At 54.7% G+C, this 19,185-nt stretch overlaps 1 protein-coding gene across 15 annotated transcripts in view; it reads left to right on the top strand.

The window, feature by feature from the left end:
• The window catches only part of MYT1L (myelin transcription factor 1 like), a 404,563-nt gene that overhangs the window by 312,869 nt on the left and 72,509 nt on the right, over positions 1–19,185 (top strand). For 12 of the 15 annotated variants that reach the window (XM_038560664.1, XM_038560665.1, XM_038560658.1 and 9 more), the window contains 5 exons: positions 2,019–2,996; positions 7,446–7,580; positions 11,627–11,717; positions 12,986–13,093; positions 16,673–16,884. In XM_038560664.1, coding sequence (XP_038416592.1) covers positions 2,019–2,996; positions 7,446–7,580; positions 11,627–11,717; positions 12,986–13,093; positions 16,673–16,884 — 1,524 coding nt within the window. The remainder of the gene's footprint in view (positions 1–2,018; positions 2,997–7,445; positions 7,581–11,626; positions 11,718–12,985; positions 13,094–16,672; positions 16,885–19,185) is intronic. The other 3 variants (XM_038560668.1, XM_038560671.1, XM_038560672.1) reach the window with 1 other exon arrangement.

Raw genomic sequence — 19,185 nt, 5'->3', positions numbered from 1 at the left:
CTACGTCCTTCAGGATGCTAAGGCGCGTCTCACAACAGGAAGTTAAGAGAAAATCATAAAAATAATACACGTTGCCTGACATGTTTTCTTCTTTGACTCATCTTGGAAAATGCCCCAAGATGGTGCTCGTGCTTCCGTGGTTTCAAGCGTATGTATTGATTCGCATCACGGCTGGGTCTTGGCGGGCACAGCGGGGTGGCCTCAGAGCCCCACTCGGTGCGGCAGGGGCCAGGCTGCCCGGGAGCCGCGCCGCCGCTCACAGCCCGTGGATACAGAAGCCACAGTGTGTACGTGGAGAGGAGAATGTGACTTTTACATGTGCATGCATCCACCAGGACAGGATTGCCGTCGGCGTCCGGGACCTGGAGCCCTGCACCAAGGGGGCGGCGGACATGCCAGTCAGAAGCGTCCAGCCGGTCCCTGGTTGTGCTCCCGGGGTCGGGTGTCTCTCCCCTTGCCGCTCCTCGGGAACACGTGTATCCTTTATGCTAAAGAAAGGGATTGATAGGGATTATCCAGAAAACAGACCCGATGTGCTGTAGACAAAGGGCGACGCTCTATGACTAACATATGGGAAACTTGACTTGCCGATGCTTAGAAAGACGCGTTAGATGTTTAAAAGCTGTTGATTTGCTCTGTGGGCCAGCAGAACATCGTCACTGATGTGTCGGTGCCCGGCCGAAGTCTCCTCGGAGGGATCAGCATGACGTCATAACGGAGGCCCCGGGGACACCCCAGCTCAGCCGTGAGGGAACAGGTACTTAGTGCTAATCGGTGCACCTCCTTCCTCCAGCACGTTGCTGAACTGGAGCGATTCTCCTTTGTTCTGTTTTGTGTTTTGGTTTTTTTTAATCACAGAGACAGAAGGTGGGTGTGATGGCGGCGTGGGGTTCCCTGCAGCCAGTCTGAGGGCTGGGGGAGGGGAGCTCCCGGAGCCCGCCCGTCAGTCCTGCATTGGAAGCACCCGTGCTCGCGACCCTGCAGCACGGGGGACAGACATGCACGTCCCAGATATTCCTTGAGTGTTAGAATACATTTTGGGTGAAAAACAGGAGTTTTATATAATTTTTTTAACCTGGTGTTGTTTTAGCAAGTTGTCCGACACGTTTTTGGAGACTGGACGTAGTGCTCGTCCGGACGGTGTTCCCAGCAGCGCAGCTCCTGACGCGGGGAGGCGGGCAAACCCGGGGTGCCGCGGTCACGGTAAAGGCCGCAGCGTCCGGGTCCCAGGCACGCCGCTGACCTCACGCGCCCCGGAGCTTTCTGGGCTCCCCCGGGGCAAGCGCACCCCCGTCCCTCCCGCCCTTTCAAACCTGAGATACGAATGTGGGAACCACCGTTAATTAGATGTAGTTTCTAAACTTTGGCCGCACATTCCTGTTGCCTCTCCGTGGACCGTGACACACTGTCTATAAGATAGAACATTCGAAATAGCGTCATTCAGTCCACACGTGCGCTCCTGACACCCAACGCCCAGCGTAGGTGGCGGCGCCACTGCCAGAGCCCGAGGCCTTCCACTGTGGTTCCTGAGCATCACTGTGAAAACAAACAATTTAAAAGCAATTGCTGCGAACATCTGTCTAAGAGTCGGTAACGAGTCAAGTTCATGAACTCTTAGAAAGCCTGGTAATACGATGAGTGTAATTATCACGCATCTGCTTGGGCTGCAAATAAATAAAGCCAATAAAAGATAAAAGTCACTCGTAAAATTTAGAATGAAAAATTCATATTTTAGAATTACACATACCACATAGACTGGCTCATTTTAAGAATAATTAAGGAAATGGAAAGTTCCTAGCAAGGGCTTCCCGCGGGCCCCCGGCTGTAGCGCAATCCGTGCCCTCGGTGGCACAGCTCCAGCCCCGCCACACGCGGGGCTTCGTCTCCAGTACACAGTGAGCAGGGTTTTGACGTGCCATTGACTTGCTTTCCATGCTGTTGCCACTAAACTTCAAGTTCTAGCCACTTTTTCCTTTTCTTTTCTTTTTTGTCCCTTTTTTTTTTTATCTTCTTTGCAGAAGACCATCAAATGAGCTGTCACAATTCTCGAATAATGCAAGACACGGAGAAGGACGACAACAACAACGAGGAGTACGATAATTACGATGAGCTGGTGGCCAAGTCCTTGCTGAACCTCGGCAAGATCGCCGAGGACGCGGCCTACCGGGCCAGAACGGAGTCGGAGATGAACAGCAACACCTCCACGAGCCTGGAGGACGGCAGCGATCGGAACGAGGCGCTGGGCCGCAAGAGCGAGCTGAGCCTGGACCTGGACAGCGACGTGGTGAGAGAGACGGTGGACTCCCTGAAGCTGCTGGCCCAGGGACACGGGGTGGTGCTCGCGGAAAACCTCAACGACAGAGCGTACGCAGACTCCCTGTCGCAGCAGGACAGCAGGAACATGAACTACGTGATGCTGGGCAAGCCCATGAACAACGGGCTCATGGACAAAATGGTGGAGGAGAGCGACGAGGAGGTGTGTCTGAGCAGCCTGGAGTGCCTGCGGAACCAGTGCTTCGACCTGGCTCGGAAACTGAGCGAGACCAACCCGCAGGACAGGAGCCAGCAGCAGAACATGAACATCCGCCAGCACGTCCGGCAAGAGGACGACTTCGCGGGGAGGACGCCGGACAGGAATTACTCCGACATGATGAACCTGATGCGGCTCGAGGAGCAGCTGAGCCCCAGGTCTAGAACTTTCTCCAGCTGTGCAAAGGAGGATGGGTATCACGAACGAGACGACGACACCACCTCCGTGAACTCGGACAGGTCTGAGGAGGTGTTTGACATGACCAAGGGAAACCTGACCCTCTTGGAGAAAGCCATTGCTTTGGAAACAGAGAGAGCGAAGGCCATGAGGGACAAGATGGCGATGGAGGCCGGAAGGCGGGACAATGTGCGGTCGTACGAGGAGCAGTCGCCAAGACAGCTTCCCGGGGAGGAGAGGAAGCCTAAGTCCAGTGACAGCCATGTCAAAAAGCCATACTATGGTAAAGGTAATATTTCTACCTAACGTAAGTTGCCTCATGAAAACAGGAGCTAGGGTGAAAGATGCCAATGATGCTCCACAAAGGAAGTGTGCATCACGCTAAGTCTTATCACTGATGCCCATCTCTTTAGAGCTGATTACAGAATTACATTTTGTGATTGTGTTTCTGAAGAGCGAATAAAATATTTGTCTGGGAGATGCACAAAGCAGCCCAATGTCCCATCAGAGCAGATGAGTGACACGTTTCAGCGGGAGAGGCTTGCCTTGGAAAGACAGGGCTAGCGCGCAAACACAGCGCGTGATAGGAAACGTTAGCGTGAGCCTGCGTTCTTACACACGAAGCAGAGTCTATGTGGAGTGGCGAGGGCTCATGCAACGAGTAGCCAATCAGGGATGAGACATGTATTTTATGTATCGGAACGGGTAGGTGGCATCATGATTTATAAAATTATCAACCAAGTGACACTTATTGATGAAACACCTCCCCCCCCCATAGAAAACATGCCCTCATAGAAATCGAACAGAAACAGAATGACCTATAACGTAAGAGAAGGGCAGTGACTGCACATTAATTATCTTAAGATAGTGAGTAATGGGAGCCGTTTGCTATGCAAGGCGTGGTGTGTCCTGAGCTGAGATCGATAGTTATTCCTTCAGGATGTTCATTCCCGCTCACTGATTCCATTCCATTCTGTGGAAACGGTTATGGCGCCTACTTTATGGCGAAATACTCAAAAACCACCCAACACGATAGTTTCAGCAGATTTTCATTTATGAGCTCTACAGGCCCATATTTTCACGCATCTTCCTACATAAAGCAAACACAGAGTCAGTGCATCTACGGAGTGTTTAGACATGAATGGATGACTGGCCCTGTGTTTGCAATAAGAACCGTGTCCACTTGTGATACGAGCTGGTTATGACTTAACCCCACGAGGAGCCTCGAGACTGTGGGCATCTCGGTTACAAGACCTAAAGTCAGAAGCCATTTCAAAAAGGAAGCTGGTAATTCCTTAAACCCTTCCACGTTAGTAACAAAGCACATCCTCTGTCTTACCTTGTGTTCTATTCCTTGCAAAGACTGGGTTTCCTCACTGTGGATCTGATGCTGAGGTTCAGGAATTTGGCTTGAAAATCAGTTGCTATGGAAACCTCAAATGATCAGAGAACCAGTTTCTCCCGTTGTGACCTAGGTGTGTAGTCTCCTCTCAATGTACATGTGCATCGCTCCTGTGGCATCGCTCTAACCGAAGCCCAGCTGGAGACAAACCTTAGCCAGAGGCCCGTCGGGTTCTCGACGCGGCAGGTGCTTGAGCGCTGACCACCGTTTCAGTTCGGGAGGCGAAGGGGGACCTTCCAGGGGGTGCGGCATCTGAGGAAAGGGGACAGGCGCTAGCCCAGCGGAGCGTCAGCTTGCTCTGGGTGCAGTAAGACCGTGAAGCAGCATGTGTGCGCACAACCATAGTGCAACCCACCAGGACGTTTGAGCTGGATGTTTGAGACTCATAGGAACCAGACACTTGTAGGAAGAAAGTAGTGTCCTTTCTCACGGGGCGGCTCAGTTGGACTGAGGCCTCACGTGTCAGAAGTCGGTAGAGCGGGTTTCATGGTGGAGCTGGCAGCAAGGGATGCGGCAACGAACCTCGGGAACGTGTGGGCTCACGGGGCATCGCAGATTCCATGTCGCCCTGGCTTCTTTGGCTTCTGTGGTTCCCTTAAACCCAGCAGCTTTCTGTAGACCCTTACTCATTTTGCTTTGTCATTGTTATTTTATTTTTTTATTTTTTATTTTTTTTTGCAAGAAATGGAATTCAAACTGCTTGCTTCCCTTCAACAGATGGGGCTGAGGTGGGAACAAACAGTAAAACCTGAGATGTGCTTTTCCCTGAAACGGGGGAAGGGTTGGGGTATGGATCTTCCCGATGAGTCAGAAGCATTGACCCCTGACTCTACCTGTTTCTGTAGATTCCTTCCTCTGAGCCAAGCTCTCCCATTCCGTACGTGTGTTCCACTCCGTTCCCAGGTCTTTTCTCAGGATATCCGTAGGTACGTTCAGAACCGATTAAATAAAACCAAGCAGAGACACCAGAGTGGGCCAAGGAAATTAATGCCCTCCTTACTAAAAATATACATGATATGACATTTTACCAACACGGCCAACGGACAATTCCTACAACCGGATAGCTTACCAACAGTCTTTATTTCCAGCTTCGTTGTTGCCTTATTGCACCAGTTCTCGTTTATACACGATCTCCTTGAAATGATTTAAATTATAAATGAGCAATCTTTTCCAAAATCTTGAGCTAAAACAAAGTAAGTTCATCATGAAACTCCTCTGTCTTTCTTCTCCTCAAGCATCCACTTGAAAGGGAGGAAAGGGAGCAAGCTAAATCCAGCGCACGATTTTTTTTTTTTTTTCTAGACGTTCTCGCAGGGTTCTCAGTTGAATTACTGGTCTGTTTGCTTGCTTGGTTGTTTTGTGTTTGCTTGAATGTTTACCTTCAACTGGGATTTCTGGAAATCAGCATGCGAGGGGAGGGGATGGCGGAGGCGAGCGGCATCGAGAGGAGATTATACCCTTGTGTCCTCCAAAAACTGAAATTGTTTGAGCACTTAATTCTATACAGATCTGCACTGAACTTCAGAACACTTTGGAAATCTGAGACCTAATGAAATTCGTTAGGAAATTGTAAGTGTGCTAATGAAAAAGAGTCACTTAAGGATGAATAATGGTCACAATGTAGGCTTTTACCTTTACATGCTATTTACATTTAGCTTATGATCTTTAATAATGAATATTTTCCTCTGAAACTATTACTGTGCACTTACTATTTCATATTTACATTAATTAAGTCATACTAACATTATTATGAAACTAAGTAAAAGGCAATAAAGTGCTAGGTTTTTTTATCGCATGTGTAAGGGAAGCTCCAGTAAGATATTTAGAAACCGAAGCCACGACATGGTATCAGGTCGTCTTTGGAGACTCTGACCTTCCGTGAGGGCAGCGAGTCGCTGGCGGCCGTGTCCAGGGCATGCCCCTCCAGCACCGCACTGGTTTACAGACCCACGACCTGAAAGATGTATTTATTACCCAGAATAAAATGCTAGCTAAAAACAGAAAGGAGGGTGAGGTTTTTTTACATAAACATAAAATTGTTTATTTCTTCCCGTGAGCCCTTTGTCTCCTTCAAGGTCGCATGCATGACTTAGGAAGAAAGTCCATACGAGGTCATAAAACTTGAACCAAACCTACATTTCCTCGCTGTCTCGATTGGCCTGGTTAATGAGACATTGATAGGAAAGTGTTACGCCCCTAAGGAAACTGTTAACCGCACTCTCCCTGCACCAAACCACCACAGTCACCATCTGTGGACGATCTGTGCTGCTGGTTTTCAAAAACTGGCTCAAAAACGACGTTTTGCAGCCTTAGATGACAACCTGGTCTGAGCTTTCCCTTAGAAATATCTTCTGGAGCTGTTTTCTGCACATTGACGAAGCGTGGTCAATTCTGGATTAGAGAAATAACTTTCCTAGCAATAGCGTTGCATCTCTGGCATCTGGCATTCACGTTCGACCCGTGGTCCGCTCTGCTCCTCCCTCGACCGGCGGTGCAGAGCGCCAGCAGGGCTGTATAAAACCATCACCTCCTGATTTTGTTTATGCATGCACAGCATCCTAAGATCCTTCCTCTGGTTCCGAGTACAGATGAAGAAATCAAGACAAATGGTTGCTCCAGCAGCTTCTGAAACATTTTTGTTTTATTGCCCATCTCCCCTGTCGGGTGGGATCCCACCATTCTGGTTCATTTGCTTACAGTGCCTTCTAAGAGTTCAGCTTGTTGCAGAGAATCTCCAGGTCGGTGTGCTGTGGAGCGGTGTCGCAAGATGCCAAACTCCAGCAGCGCTAAAACTTTGCACCTAATGCCGTAAACAGTTACGGCGCCCGGCGGGACAGACACGGCCCTGCAGAGTGCACGGGGGACGCTGTGCTCCCCGTGGGATGTAACAGAGCGGCAGGCGGGGGTGGGGGGGATCACCGAGAGGCTTGCTCTCTTAGAAGGTCACTGTGTCATCATTCTTTATGTTGATTTCTTTGAGCAACACAGCTTGTCATGTAACACACGGGAAAACGATCAGGAACGAAGGTAGGGATAGTCTCTCTCTTTTTTTTTTTTTTTTTTCATTTTTTTCCACCAGCAAAGAACATAAAATATTTTATGATTCGCGATGACACCGTGTAAGGTCAAAAAAAAAAGAAAAAAGCCTACCCCAAAACCCAAGAGGTACCTACGCAAGTCAATGTCACAGCCTCTCACCCCTGACACCTGCTGATTTTCTTTATTTATCAAGGTCTCTTCAGGTTGTTAATGAATCACATTTGTCTTCGATGGGTAAAAAAGAAAAAAGAAAAAGAAAAAAAATTTCATTCTCTTGACACCTGTTGTCGCTTTTAGATCCCTCGAGAGCAGAAAAGAAAGAGAGCAAGTGTCCCACCCCGGGGTGTGATGGAACTGGCCACGTAACCGGGCTTTACCCACATCACCGCAGTCTATCTGGATGCCCGCACAAAGATAGGGTCCCTCCGGAAAGTAAGTCCGTGTTCCGCCAATGCCCGTGGGGGCGCGCACGCCCACGGCCCTGTCTGTGTCACCCACGTGCCTGTCATCCCATGTCAGTGCAGCTCCACCTCGAACCCCGTCTCCTCCCCCTCCTGTCCTGACGGGCACCTCAGCCAGGACGAGCTGTCCCTATCGCTAGATGGCCCAGGACGGCGGTCCACCCTGCCCCTGGCGCTGTCCCTCGCGGACGGGCCGGGGGGGCCCCAGGCACGTCGCCAGCCCCCTCGCCTCTCACAAGTCACCCAAGAGAATTCAGATAGTCTCGGGACGGCCCGTGCGGAGCTGAGCTCCCATGACCCCCCAAGGGACAGGAGCTTGAGCCTCCTCTTGCCCGGTTATGGAGACTTCTGTACGGACGAGCCAGTACGGAGAGTTGCATTTTATTGCATTTTGCTTGTGAGGTCTGTTCCGTGTCACGGCTGTCCCCACATTTCCACGCAACGAGACCTTAGGTGAGGACGTTGAACTCGGGCGGGTCTTTTTAATCAGCCAATGTTCTGAGACCATCCAGCTGATTCTGAGCACAGCTGAACTCATTCTGGGACCGGAATGACGCATCATTTCTGAAACCTCTTTTGTTTGCCCTCCTCTCAGCACAGGAAGTGAGCCGGCTACTCAAAAACCGTTAGTATTGATTGCTCAGGGGAAAAGGCACCTTTCAGAAATGACGAGATGAGTCTAGGGTCCTATGTTGAGCCTCAGGTATGTCCAGGGTTTCCCTCATGAGCTCAGACACCGTTTCCAGCAGGCGAAGTGCAATAGCTTGGCCGGGCCGCGTCAGGGGGGCCCGGTGACCCTTTGGAGGAGTCTTTGAGGGGGGTCCCGCCAAAATGGCTCACTTCGGAATTCCGAGGTGCAAATCTGTCCGAACAAAGAGAGGTTCCTAGCGGCCCCTGAGGCTCAGAAACAGCTTCAGCGGAACATTTCCAGGGGCGATAGAAGCTTTGTGCCTCCAGGTTTCTGAGCGGCTGTTGAGCACGAGAAGCCCGTATTTCTGATAAGTGCCCGGCGAACAAACGTGCAGAGCCGGGAAGGAAGCCACTCGAGTGCAAGGCCGTGCCCGTGTGTTACATGAGCAGGGAGCCAGCATGGTCTGAACGCAGCAGCTTCCGTGGCTGAGCGCCAGCGCGCGGCCTCCCTCACTCCCCAGCGAGCCCGCCCTCGCCCCCCTTCCCGGGTGAGCTCGGTGCCCGGCCAGCTGAAGGCCCTCGGTGTCTTCAGAGCAACGCGAGCCGGCACCGACCTGCCCAGCGGGGAGCAGGCCCAGGCCTGAGGCCCCGGCTGCCAGGGTCCCCTCCCGCCTGCGCGCAGAGGGCCTGGCTCTGTGCCCCGGCCCCAGGCCTGTCGGGCTGGGCCCTGGCCCCCTCGGCCCTCCCGGCCCCCCGAGAGCCCGCCTCTGACCTCTGAGGGCGCCGCTGCCTTGGCAGTCCTTCTCCAAGGCGCATGTTTCCGCCTCCCGAGTAGACACCCTGCTCCTTCCCTGGGCTGGGAAATGCCCCCGACTCCTTATTTTCGCAGGGAAAGTCTGAATGTGGAAGGAATGGGGCTGTGCTCCACGCAGCTGCATGGGGCCCCTGGGCCCGGGGTCGGACCCGGGCTCTCCTTGGTCCCGGGGTGGGGGGAACGCTCCACACCCAGCCGGGGAGCCCCTTGCCGAGCTCCAGCAGAAAGACGCTTCCAAATACACACCATACAGCTCTTCAGAGACCCTAGGAATTTAAAAGGACAAAAACAATTAGACTCCTCAGATGCAGGTCTTCCTTTTAGGCTTAGATTTTTTCCCATTTTTTTCTGGGCCAGCCTCCCCCAGTCACCGTTTCTGGCCCGTCGAAGGCAGTCTGTAGCATGCTGAGCTAGAAGCAGAGGGCTCGCCGCCCGGTGGTTCTGGCCCTCGGCAGCCGAGAACGGGCCGGGCACTCAACACAGCAGGTGACCACAAGGCTAGGGGCTCCCCAGCCGGTCCGGCTCCCCGAGGACACACCGGCTCCACGGGGTGGCACCTGAGCAGGTCCTGAGGGACAGGGAGGGGCCCGGGCTGGTCAGACGGCTGGACACCAGGGGTGACGGAGGCCGGGGCCAGGGATGGACAGTCTGGGACGAGGTCAGGACACACTGCAGACATGGGCAGGCAGGAGGATGGGTGATGGAGGGCTTGGAGGTGACCCCAGGACGCCCGCCAGGCCAACACAAGGACACTCTCCACCAACAGACATAGTGATGGAGAAATGGGCCCCACCTTAGAAGACACGGCAGCTTGGGCTCTCCGGGTGGCTGGAAGTGCAGCGTGGTGCTCCTGCGGGCTTGGGGGAGGCTCCAGGGTCTGGGTGGGGTCGGGGATGGGGCAGCTCTCGGGACCTGATTTCCAGCCAGGACTCACGGGATCCAAGGATGAGGTTGTCCAGACAGGAGGCACGAGGCAAGAATGAACAGGAGCCAAAAACAGGAGTTTGGGGCATGAGCATATAGAACATGAGGCTGAGGAAGAGGGAGCAAAGGGACGCAGGAGAGCACGGTGGTTCTGGAAAGGTCCGGCCCACGTGGGGAGGCCTGAGAAGGTGGTCGGAGGGGACGGGCGGCCGAGGTCACTGCCACTGAGGCTCAGGCGCAGAGAAGGGAGGGTGGGAAGGATGAGCGGCAGGTGCAGCGGTGGCCTGAGGACCGCGGGGCCGAGGCAGACCCCGAGCGCAGGTGCGGCTCCCAGATGGCAAGAGGGAGTCCGCGTCTCCACGCGGCGGGGAGTGTGCAAGGCTCCGCTCTCTCTACGGAGAAGACCAGGTTTTGGAAAGTGTAGCGTCCCCGGGAAGGAAAGATGCGCTGATTTGAGAGGAAGCTGTGTTGCGGGGAGGGTTTCCGAGAGGCCCCGACGGGAGGATGGATGACGGAGGTGAAGCGGGAGCCCGGAGGGAGGAGCGCAGGCCCCGGGGGGGGGGGGGGGGTGGCGAGGCCTCAGGGGCGATGGGCAGCAAGCAGGCAGGGCCCAGGGCGGGGGCCCGGGAAGGAGGCCTCCTGACGCCCCCCAGCCGGCCCCCGACACACAGAGCCAAGGCCGCTCACCCTCGTCCATCGGTGCTGACCGAGTGACGGACACACGTCAGGATGACACGGGAGCACGAAACTGTAAAGGTGAAGCCAGAAGCACTCGCTCCGTAAGGACCTGGTCAGGAGGGAGCACGGCGCCCGAGGGGACAGCGTGCAGCCTCCAGGGAAGAGGGAGATGGTTCTAGAGGAGCAGAACCGTAGAGATACACCCCCAGCGGGCGGACTTCGCTTTTCCCGGCCTCCTATGAGGTGAACCCCGGGTGCTGCTATGGTGCACACAGTCGTGCGGGGCCAGTGCTGGGCTCGGTCCTCCTGGCTTCCCACCGGCACCTGTTCCCCCAGAGCAGCAGCCGCTGACGGACACGCGAACTGTCCAGGCCCGCGACCGCCGCGGGTGACAGGCCTCCCACCCCTCTGGCTGCGGCGCCCGGCCCTGGGGCGTCCCCCTGCCGACCTCACGGGGTGAAGGCCACACAACAGTCGCTGTTCTAGCTCGTCCCTTTGGCAGGATAGTAAGATACCTGATTCCCGGATGAAAAGTCATCGTTTAATTCGTTTTATTTAAAAACCAGGTTGGGGGGGTCTCCATTCCCCAGGACCCCGTGGCTTCATCGCACCGGGTGCGCCCGGAGCACAGGCAGGTGTCCCCAGGCCCGATGTCCGTGCTGGTACACGGCCGCCCGCTAGCCAGTGCCAACCTGCGGGAGATGTAGGGAGGCCCCGCTCCCCTGCCCCGAGTGGAGCTGGGCGACCGAGCCCCACTCCGCGGCCCCCACCCGGCGCGCCCCGCTTTGCATGCCACCGAGGTGGACGCGACCTTCTTCCTACGTGTGTTTTCCCGACCATGCCCATCACAGACGTGTGTAGGCCTGTCCGTCATAAACTAACCCTCCTTCGTTAGAGTGATTGATATTCTTGTACTCGGACCATTTCTGTGTTTTAATGCTGGGCTGTCTTCTCTGCCTCTCCTTGTCAAGTTCTTGCCATGCATGAGAATGTCCTCAAGTGTCCCACTCCGGGCTGCACAGGGCGAGGGCATGTAAATAGCAACAGGAACTCTCACAGAAGGTAAGCAACGCGCTCCTGTGCCCCCAGACGCTGCGGGGACGGTCCCCGACAGCCACACCCCTGCACACCTCCCCTCCCTGCCCCGGGGACAGGGTGTTCATGGGGAGCTCGTGGGGGCCGTCCCCGACAGCCACACCCCTGCACACCTCCCCTTCCTGCCCCAGGGGACAGGGCGCTTGCGGGGAGGGAGCTCGTGGGGGAAGACAGCGCGTGGGGAAGGCAAATCCCAGGCCCCCTTCCTGCAGAGCGGACTCTTCCCTGGTCCCACCCCCGGTGCCCAGTGCCCTCCAAGGCGTCCCCGGGGCATGATACCCAAGGCGGAGCGGCAGCCACCCGCAGGGCGCGCTCGGTTCCCCAGGGTGCGCTCGGTTCCCCAGGGTGGGGAGGAGCCGTGCTGTGTGCACCGTGCACGGAGGGCTCACAAGCACGAGCTCTCGATGGTGTGTGACCGGCTAGGGGCCCCTGAATCCCTGCCGAAGCCCCAGCCAGCAGCGTGGACACCAGCCAAGTGGGAGCAGATGCCGGGAGTGCAAGTGCGCGGCCGTGAGCCGGGTCCATAGGCGCGCTCGGGACCACACTCTTGTTCTGGACAAATTCCAGCCCTTTCCTTTCCTATTTTGACCTCTACTAAGTTGCTCCTCATGCTCAGATCCTTATCAAATTCCTCTTTATCAACCGCCAGAGAGATTCTGTTCCAATGTGTCCCTGCTTTCAGCCTCACAAGCTCACGTAGAACTTTAAGTGAAGGAAACCGTTATGAGTTCCACCTTGGTTTTTGCCTGCCCGCCGGGTAAAGTGGGGGCCTAGTGTTAAACTCACAAGGAGACGCACCACAACCGGCCAAAGCGCTATGGTCAGCGGCCCTCACAGGGTCAGCCGAGAGCTCCCGGCGCCCCCCGGCGAGCTGCTGTTCTTGGGCTTTGGGGGATCTCAGCCTGCCCGGGCGGCTGTCCTCCTCTCCAAAGATAGCCTGGAATGGAGCCCGTGTCCTCTTGAGCGACGCCGAGTCTGGCTCGCTACCCCCAGTTGGGGCTGAGTGTGAGCTATGCTTGGCGTGGCCTTGAGCGTTGATGGCTGGAGACCAAGAGGAAACCCTCACGGTGCACCCATGCTCACCCCCCCCGCCCTGTCCACCCCCCAGGAAAGCCCTCGGCAGGCGTGGGGAGCTGCGGCAGGGTCTTCTCGAGCCTCCCGAGGGAGAGTCCGGAGGGGCGAAGGGGGCGCAGAGCCCCCGCGGATGGCCACTAACCCCCTTTCTGTGCCTGCAGCCTCTCTGGATGCCCTATTGCTGCTGCAGAGAAACTGGCAAAGGCCCAAGAGAAGCACCAGAGCTGCGACGTGTCCAAGTCCAACCAGGCCTCAGACCGCGTGCTAAGGTACCAAACGCGAGCATGTCGTCTGGGAACACCTGAGTGTAGGCGGCCCCGGGGCCCTGGGCAAGGCAGATGGTCTGGCCAGGTGGCGGGGCCACAGGTGGTCGCCGAGCGGCTAAGGGAGCCCCCCAGGGGCCACTCCCCCGCTGTGTCCGCCCCCTGTAAGGTGTTAAATGAGACACGTGGAAACGTGTTCCTGGTTTTCTCTCTGGCCTGGAAAATGTTTCGTGATTCTCTGAACACTCGAGGGCGGGGAGCTCTGCGCCGCAATACGCTGCCCGGGGTGACCCTTCCTCGAGTGGAGGACAGGGCGTGGTGCCGGCTGCACCCGGGGGCCTAGGCGCTTCTCCCCTCCGGGGCCCCAGACACCATGAGGGGCGTGGGCAAAGCATCACCGCCCCCATCCGACCCACGGGAGCCGCACGCAGGGCAGCGGCTCGGGGACTTCCCTGAACAGAAGGACCTCGCAGATCACCTGGCCCAACCCACTGTCTCAGGTTCAGAAAGGGAGATTCTTGGGAAGGGCGGAGGGAGAAGCCCCCGTCCCGGATCCCGCCAGCAGCTCTTCTTTCCACTCACTCCCTTCGAACCCCGGGGGCCGCGCGGCCCTCAGTCCAGACTCGTCAGCGGAGACCGTGGCACAGGCACGCCCCGCGTCCTGCATGGTCTCCCTCCGGCCGCAGCGGGGAGCAGGTGCCCGGGCGCGGGAGGCAGGCTCCCACCCAGAGGCGTTGGGTGGGTTCCAAGCTTCGGGGTTACAGCGGGAGCGCTGAGGGCACGCACGCACGCAAGTTTGCTTTCCTTATGCCTTTAGGATAAATCACTTGGGAAAAAGCACTGTTTAAGTGTCAGGAACACCTGCGTGGTTCTGTTGTGCATTATTTAAAGCTTTCTGAAAAGATTTTACCCCAGTCGGTACAGACCCTCTTGTCCCTCAATAGAAAAGTTAATTGGATCTTGGGCAGCCCGGGGGGCTCAGCGGTTTAGCGCCACCTTCCGCCCAGGGCGTGACCCCGGGGTCCTGGGATCGAGTCCTGCATTGGGCTCCCTGCAGGGAACCTGCTTCTCCCTCTGCCTGTGGCTCTGCCTCTCTCTGTGTGTCTCTCATGAATAAATAAATAAAATCTTTAAAAAAAAAAAAAGAAAGAAAAGTTAAAATCTCTCTTTTAAAAAATTTTAGTTCTTTATCTGAGAGAAAGAGATAAACTGTGCGTGAGCAGGAGCAGGGACAGAGGGAAAAGCAGGTCCCCGCTGAGCAGGGAACCCAATGCAGGACTCGACCCAGGACCCCGGGATCGTGACCTGAGCAGAAGGCAGATGCTCAACCCCCTGAGCTGAACCCCCCCCCCCCCAGGGGCTCTGAAAAGTAAAAATCTTCATGGAAAATGAGAAATACTTAAGTAGGCCAAAATAAGAAAATAAAAACCATTTATAACTCCTATTTAGAGATAAAGCCTCACCAAATGCCGGTGGGTGCTCTTCTGGGTGTCTCGGCGTGGGAGCTAGCCGCATAACACGCCCCCCACGGCCCGCGGCCCCCACCCCACTTAGTTACGGGGCGAGAAGCCTCCCCTGGGGCTCCATCCTCCCCGCAGGCATGGGGCTGACCCCAGATCCGAGGGTAGCTAGGGAGCCGCCGGAGCTGGGCACGGCCGTCCCCTCCGCAGACGCCACCCGGGGCCAGAGGGGAGCCTGGCCTGCACCTCCTGGGGACCCTCCCGGCAGGCTGAGCGTGGATGCGTCCCTGTGGCAGACCCCACCTCGCCCAGACACGGGCCTCCCTCTGATATGGAGCCTGAAGCAACGGCCTTTGTTTTTTTTACCTTATTTCTGTGGCTTCGTGGCCACAGGGCCCTTTCCACGGGCCGAAGTCTCGGAAAACCACAGCAAAGGATAGACGGACGACGAGTGTGCGCCGAAGTGGTGCATCTACCAACACCGTGCCTCTGGCGGGGCGGGCGGGACGGGCAGGAGGGACCCGCAGCAACCGCGGCCTGGCCTCCGGGGCTGTCCCATGCTCCTGAGCACCCATGTCCCGGGATGGGAGGACCTGGTCTCCGTGGGGCCGGAGGGAGGCCCGGAGGGAGGAAGAGAGAACTGCTTTAGAGCCGCACTCCTTGAAGAAGCTGAAACACCTTCCAGCCGAGTGCCCAACTGGGAGACCTCAAGGCTTCCAATTCCGTTCCAGTTCTCCCGCCCCTGGCCGCAGGGAGTGGACCCCCATCACAGCCTCAGTTGGACACCGGGGACCCCTGTCACCCCTGCCTCTGCTCCAGCCCCGCTCCTTCAGAGCTGGTCCTGATCTCCGACTGCTCGGGGACCGTGCCTCCCACAGCCTTGCCCGCTGCACAGAGCCGACCCCCCACCTGGTCCCAGGCTGCCAGGTCCCGCAGGCCCCGGGGATGCTGTTGGCGCCCCTGCTCCTCAACTTTGACCTCTGTGGCTCCTTTCCCTGGATCTTAACCTGTACAGCACACCCTACACCTGGACCCTTAAAACAGCATCACACTCTGCATGCTGCCCAGAAACTCAAGGCAAGGGTTTGGTTCCCTTATGTGCCCCCACATTACCCACAATGCCTAAGGGGCGTCCACCCGGTCACCGCAGTATTTCATTGATTTGACAAGAATAGGCTGCGTTAATGAAATCAAAATAAAGGTGTCGGTGATCTGATAAAGGTGTTAGCACGAGGGGAAGCTGGGTGAAGAGCAGAGGTAGCCCCTCCTCTCAGCGTGTCTGTAAGTCTACGGTCATTTCCCAAAATAGTTTCACACTCTCTCCCACGTTACGCACAACTGGGTGGACACACAAAACAAGGTAGACTATTGAGGACTGAGCAGTAACCGAGCGCTCCTCCGTGTCAAGACTTTATTCCCAAGTCTGGACAGCTGGGTGACTACCCGGTAAACATCTCATGCGTTCCATTGTCACGTCCAGCCATGAACCATTCATCTCATTTTGGGTCAGCCCATGTCCCTAAGAGGTTTTCTACATTTCTTCCTTTTTTAAAAATTATTTTAAATTAAATATGTATTTATTCATGAGAGACACAGAGAGAGGCAGAGACAGAGGCCAAGGGAGAAGCAGGCTCCATGCAGGGAGCCCGATGCGGGACTCGATCCCAGGACCCTGAGATCATGCTCTGAGCTGAAGACAGACGCTCAACTGCTGAGCCACCCAGGCGTCCCTTTTTTAAATTTTTTTTTTTTAATTTTTTTTTAAGGCAAATGTCTTATTGGCTCACGCCCTGTGTTGTAACTCTTACTCTCTGAACCGGTGTGAAAAGAACACGTGGATGCAAGGTCCTTCCCGTCCTCACACCGCCCGAGTCCCACCCAGCCAGCCAGGGCTTCAAACAGAAAAAGAAATAAGAGAAAAAGCAAAATATCTTATTTTCTTCTTAACTGTGCCTTTCGGCCGTCAGGCTCAGGCAGACAGCCTGTTTGGTGCCGCGTCATCCCAGCACACGCGGTCGTTCTGGGGCGGGTGGATTTGAGCCGCAAGCCCTCACCTCCACGCGCACCGCGTCTTAGCTGCAGCCACGAGAGAGCAAGCTGCCGATTGTTTCTTGTTTGTTCACAGGCCAATGTGTTTTGTAAAGCAGCTCGAGATCCCTCACTACGGCTACAGAAACAACGTCCCCACGACCACGCCTCGCTCCAACCTGGCCAAAGAGCTGGAGAAGTATTCCAAGACCTCGTTTGAGTACAACACTTACGACAGCCATACTTATGGCAAGCGGGCCATAGCTCCCAAGGTGCAAACCAGGGATATATCCCCCAAAGGATATGATGGTAGGAGGTGCACACTCTTCTACGTGAGAGTCACGCTTGCCGTTAATAATGTTGTTGTTGTGTGTATCCGTTTCCTACAAACCAGTCGAGCAGGTGGTCACTTGACGGGTGCCCCAGAAAGCCGACCCCAGGCGGGGGCGCGCTCGTGTGCTCACGGGCCTGGGTGAGCCCCGCCTGCAGGAGGGAGGAAGATGCCCGCCCCTCAGTGTTTCCAAAGCAGCACGTTCTGGCCGCTTTCAGAATGTGCAGAGAGCCGTCGGCTCACCTGCTTCCTTCCCGATGTTGCCTCGGAGGTGTCCTTGCACTTCCTGTAGACGAGGGCCCAGCACCCATCAACCTGGGACCGCCAGAGGGAGCACCCGGAGTTCTTGGCCCTTTTGGGAAACCCTGCATTCCCTCGGAGTTCTCGATCTTGGATGCACATTAGATACATCTGGGGAGACGTTAAGCATCCTCATGCCCAGGCTGCACCCTGAACCAGTTAAATTGAAATCCCTGGGGGAGGGTGGGGGTGGGGGGCTGCCTCTATGGTGACATTCTCTAAGTGACTGGTGATTCTAAGGTGCACCCAAGAGCAGAAACTTCTGCTGGTGTCACCAGGCCTTCTCCCGGCAGATGCCGGCCCTGGCCTGTTTCCCCGTGGGGAGTGGGGCCGGGCAGGGCCTCCTTTTATGACCTAGCTACCGTGCATCCACCAAAAACAAAAAGCAGGTAGAACCAATAAAAACCACCTGCTTCTCAGGGGGTAGCTTGCTTCCCCTCGTGGGTCCCGGGTCCTCTGCCAATGATTCGAGCTAGCCCCCACGGCTTCCCTGCGCTAACATGGTAAGTCGTTGAACGCGGAAGGGATGACTGCATTTCTCTGATGTCACATGCTTATCTAACCACATTTCTGATTCAAATTCTAGGATATATGGGCTGAGTGGGCAAATTTTCCTGACTGGGATGTGGGTTGTACATGTTTTGATGATTCTTAGGTCTTATCTGGGTGTTCTGTAGCAGAGACAAGGAGATGGGCTTTTAAAGATCTTTTAGTTCCTCTCTGAAAAAGATGTGTAATTAAAATCACAGCAAACAAAAAATATTTGTTTAAATCGAATGCTTGGGGGGCTCCAAAACCTCTTTACGATTCAATGTGAGTCGTTGCACATGTTTCTGAGTTATGTGAGTTATTCTTTGCCTTAATGACAATTAATATGTATAGTGGGTGAAATTTAGTATATCTTCAATGTATCGTATATTGATTATCCTCGTGTGTGTCAATTCTTAATATAGAGGAACAAAAATGTAAGTGGAAAAAAAGAGAGTGGCTTAGGGTATAACAGAAAATAATTTTTTTTTGTTTTATTTTATCATAATGATTTTCCGATTTACAGTTTGCTATAACTTTATCCATTTGATTGCAAACGAAGGATCAGAAAAATTGAATTCACATAATTAAAAATTACGCTTCTACCATTTCCAATTCAGCAATATTTCACAGTGATCTGGAGAGGAGTTCCACTAGATGTTGGTCTTCCCACAACTGTTTGCTGCTCTTGTTCTGTGGCCTGATTTCCTTGGCCTCGTCATATGGTTGGATTTTGGGTGAGGTCATAACCAGTAGGGCACATTTTCCTGCTTACAACACCCTTTGGTGGATAAGAAGTCAAACCTACAAGGGTCTATTCTCAGCTCTGCCATTTAGGAGCTGTGTGATATTTGGCAGATTAATCTTTCCGTGTGTTCGTTTCCCCAAGAACAGAGTGGTAGTAACAATTCCCATCCTTTGGACCCCATGGAGCTGTTGTGAGATCAGCTGACAGCTCTAAAGAGCTGGACAAACTTTTAATTACTGGCATTCATTCTTACCCACCCAGAAAATACCTGTTGTCGGAAACCTTACCTGAGCCAAGTTCTTCAACTGGCCCCGAAGGAACCCAGAATATGGAACAATATTAGGCCTTTAAGAAACCAGAAAAAGGGAGAGGGGGCAGGGAAAGAAAGGCAGCTTTTTACCATAACCTACTGAGAGGAGCATCAATGACTCCATTTCTTTCACACTAGATTCATCTGACAGACTTTTTAAACATTAAAGAAAGTTCCCAGTAAGGATGAGAGCGGCCAGGTCAGTTTCCTTGGTAGGATGTAAACTGAGAGCCGTCTCTGAAGCAGGCAACAGGCAGGAGACACCACAGAGTAATTGCGGTCTCTGGTCACCCTACAGGAATGTCCTCCTCATGGCTTGTTGCAGATGCAGAGAGCTGGGTCATTGCTCCTAAAGAGTAAGGGTGGAATGAGCCTACTGTAGGGGGAAGCATT

This window comes from Canis lupus, chromosome 17 (genome assembly GCF_011100685.1).
Source record: "Canis lupus familiaris isolate Mischka breed German Shepherd chromosome 17, alternate assembly UU_Cfam_GSD_1.0, whole genome shotgun sequence".
NCBI lineage: Eukaryota > Metazoa > Chordata > Mammalia > Carnivora > Canidae > Canis > Canis lupus.
This window is presented reverse-complemented; position numbering and strand designations above follow the sequence as displayed.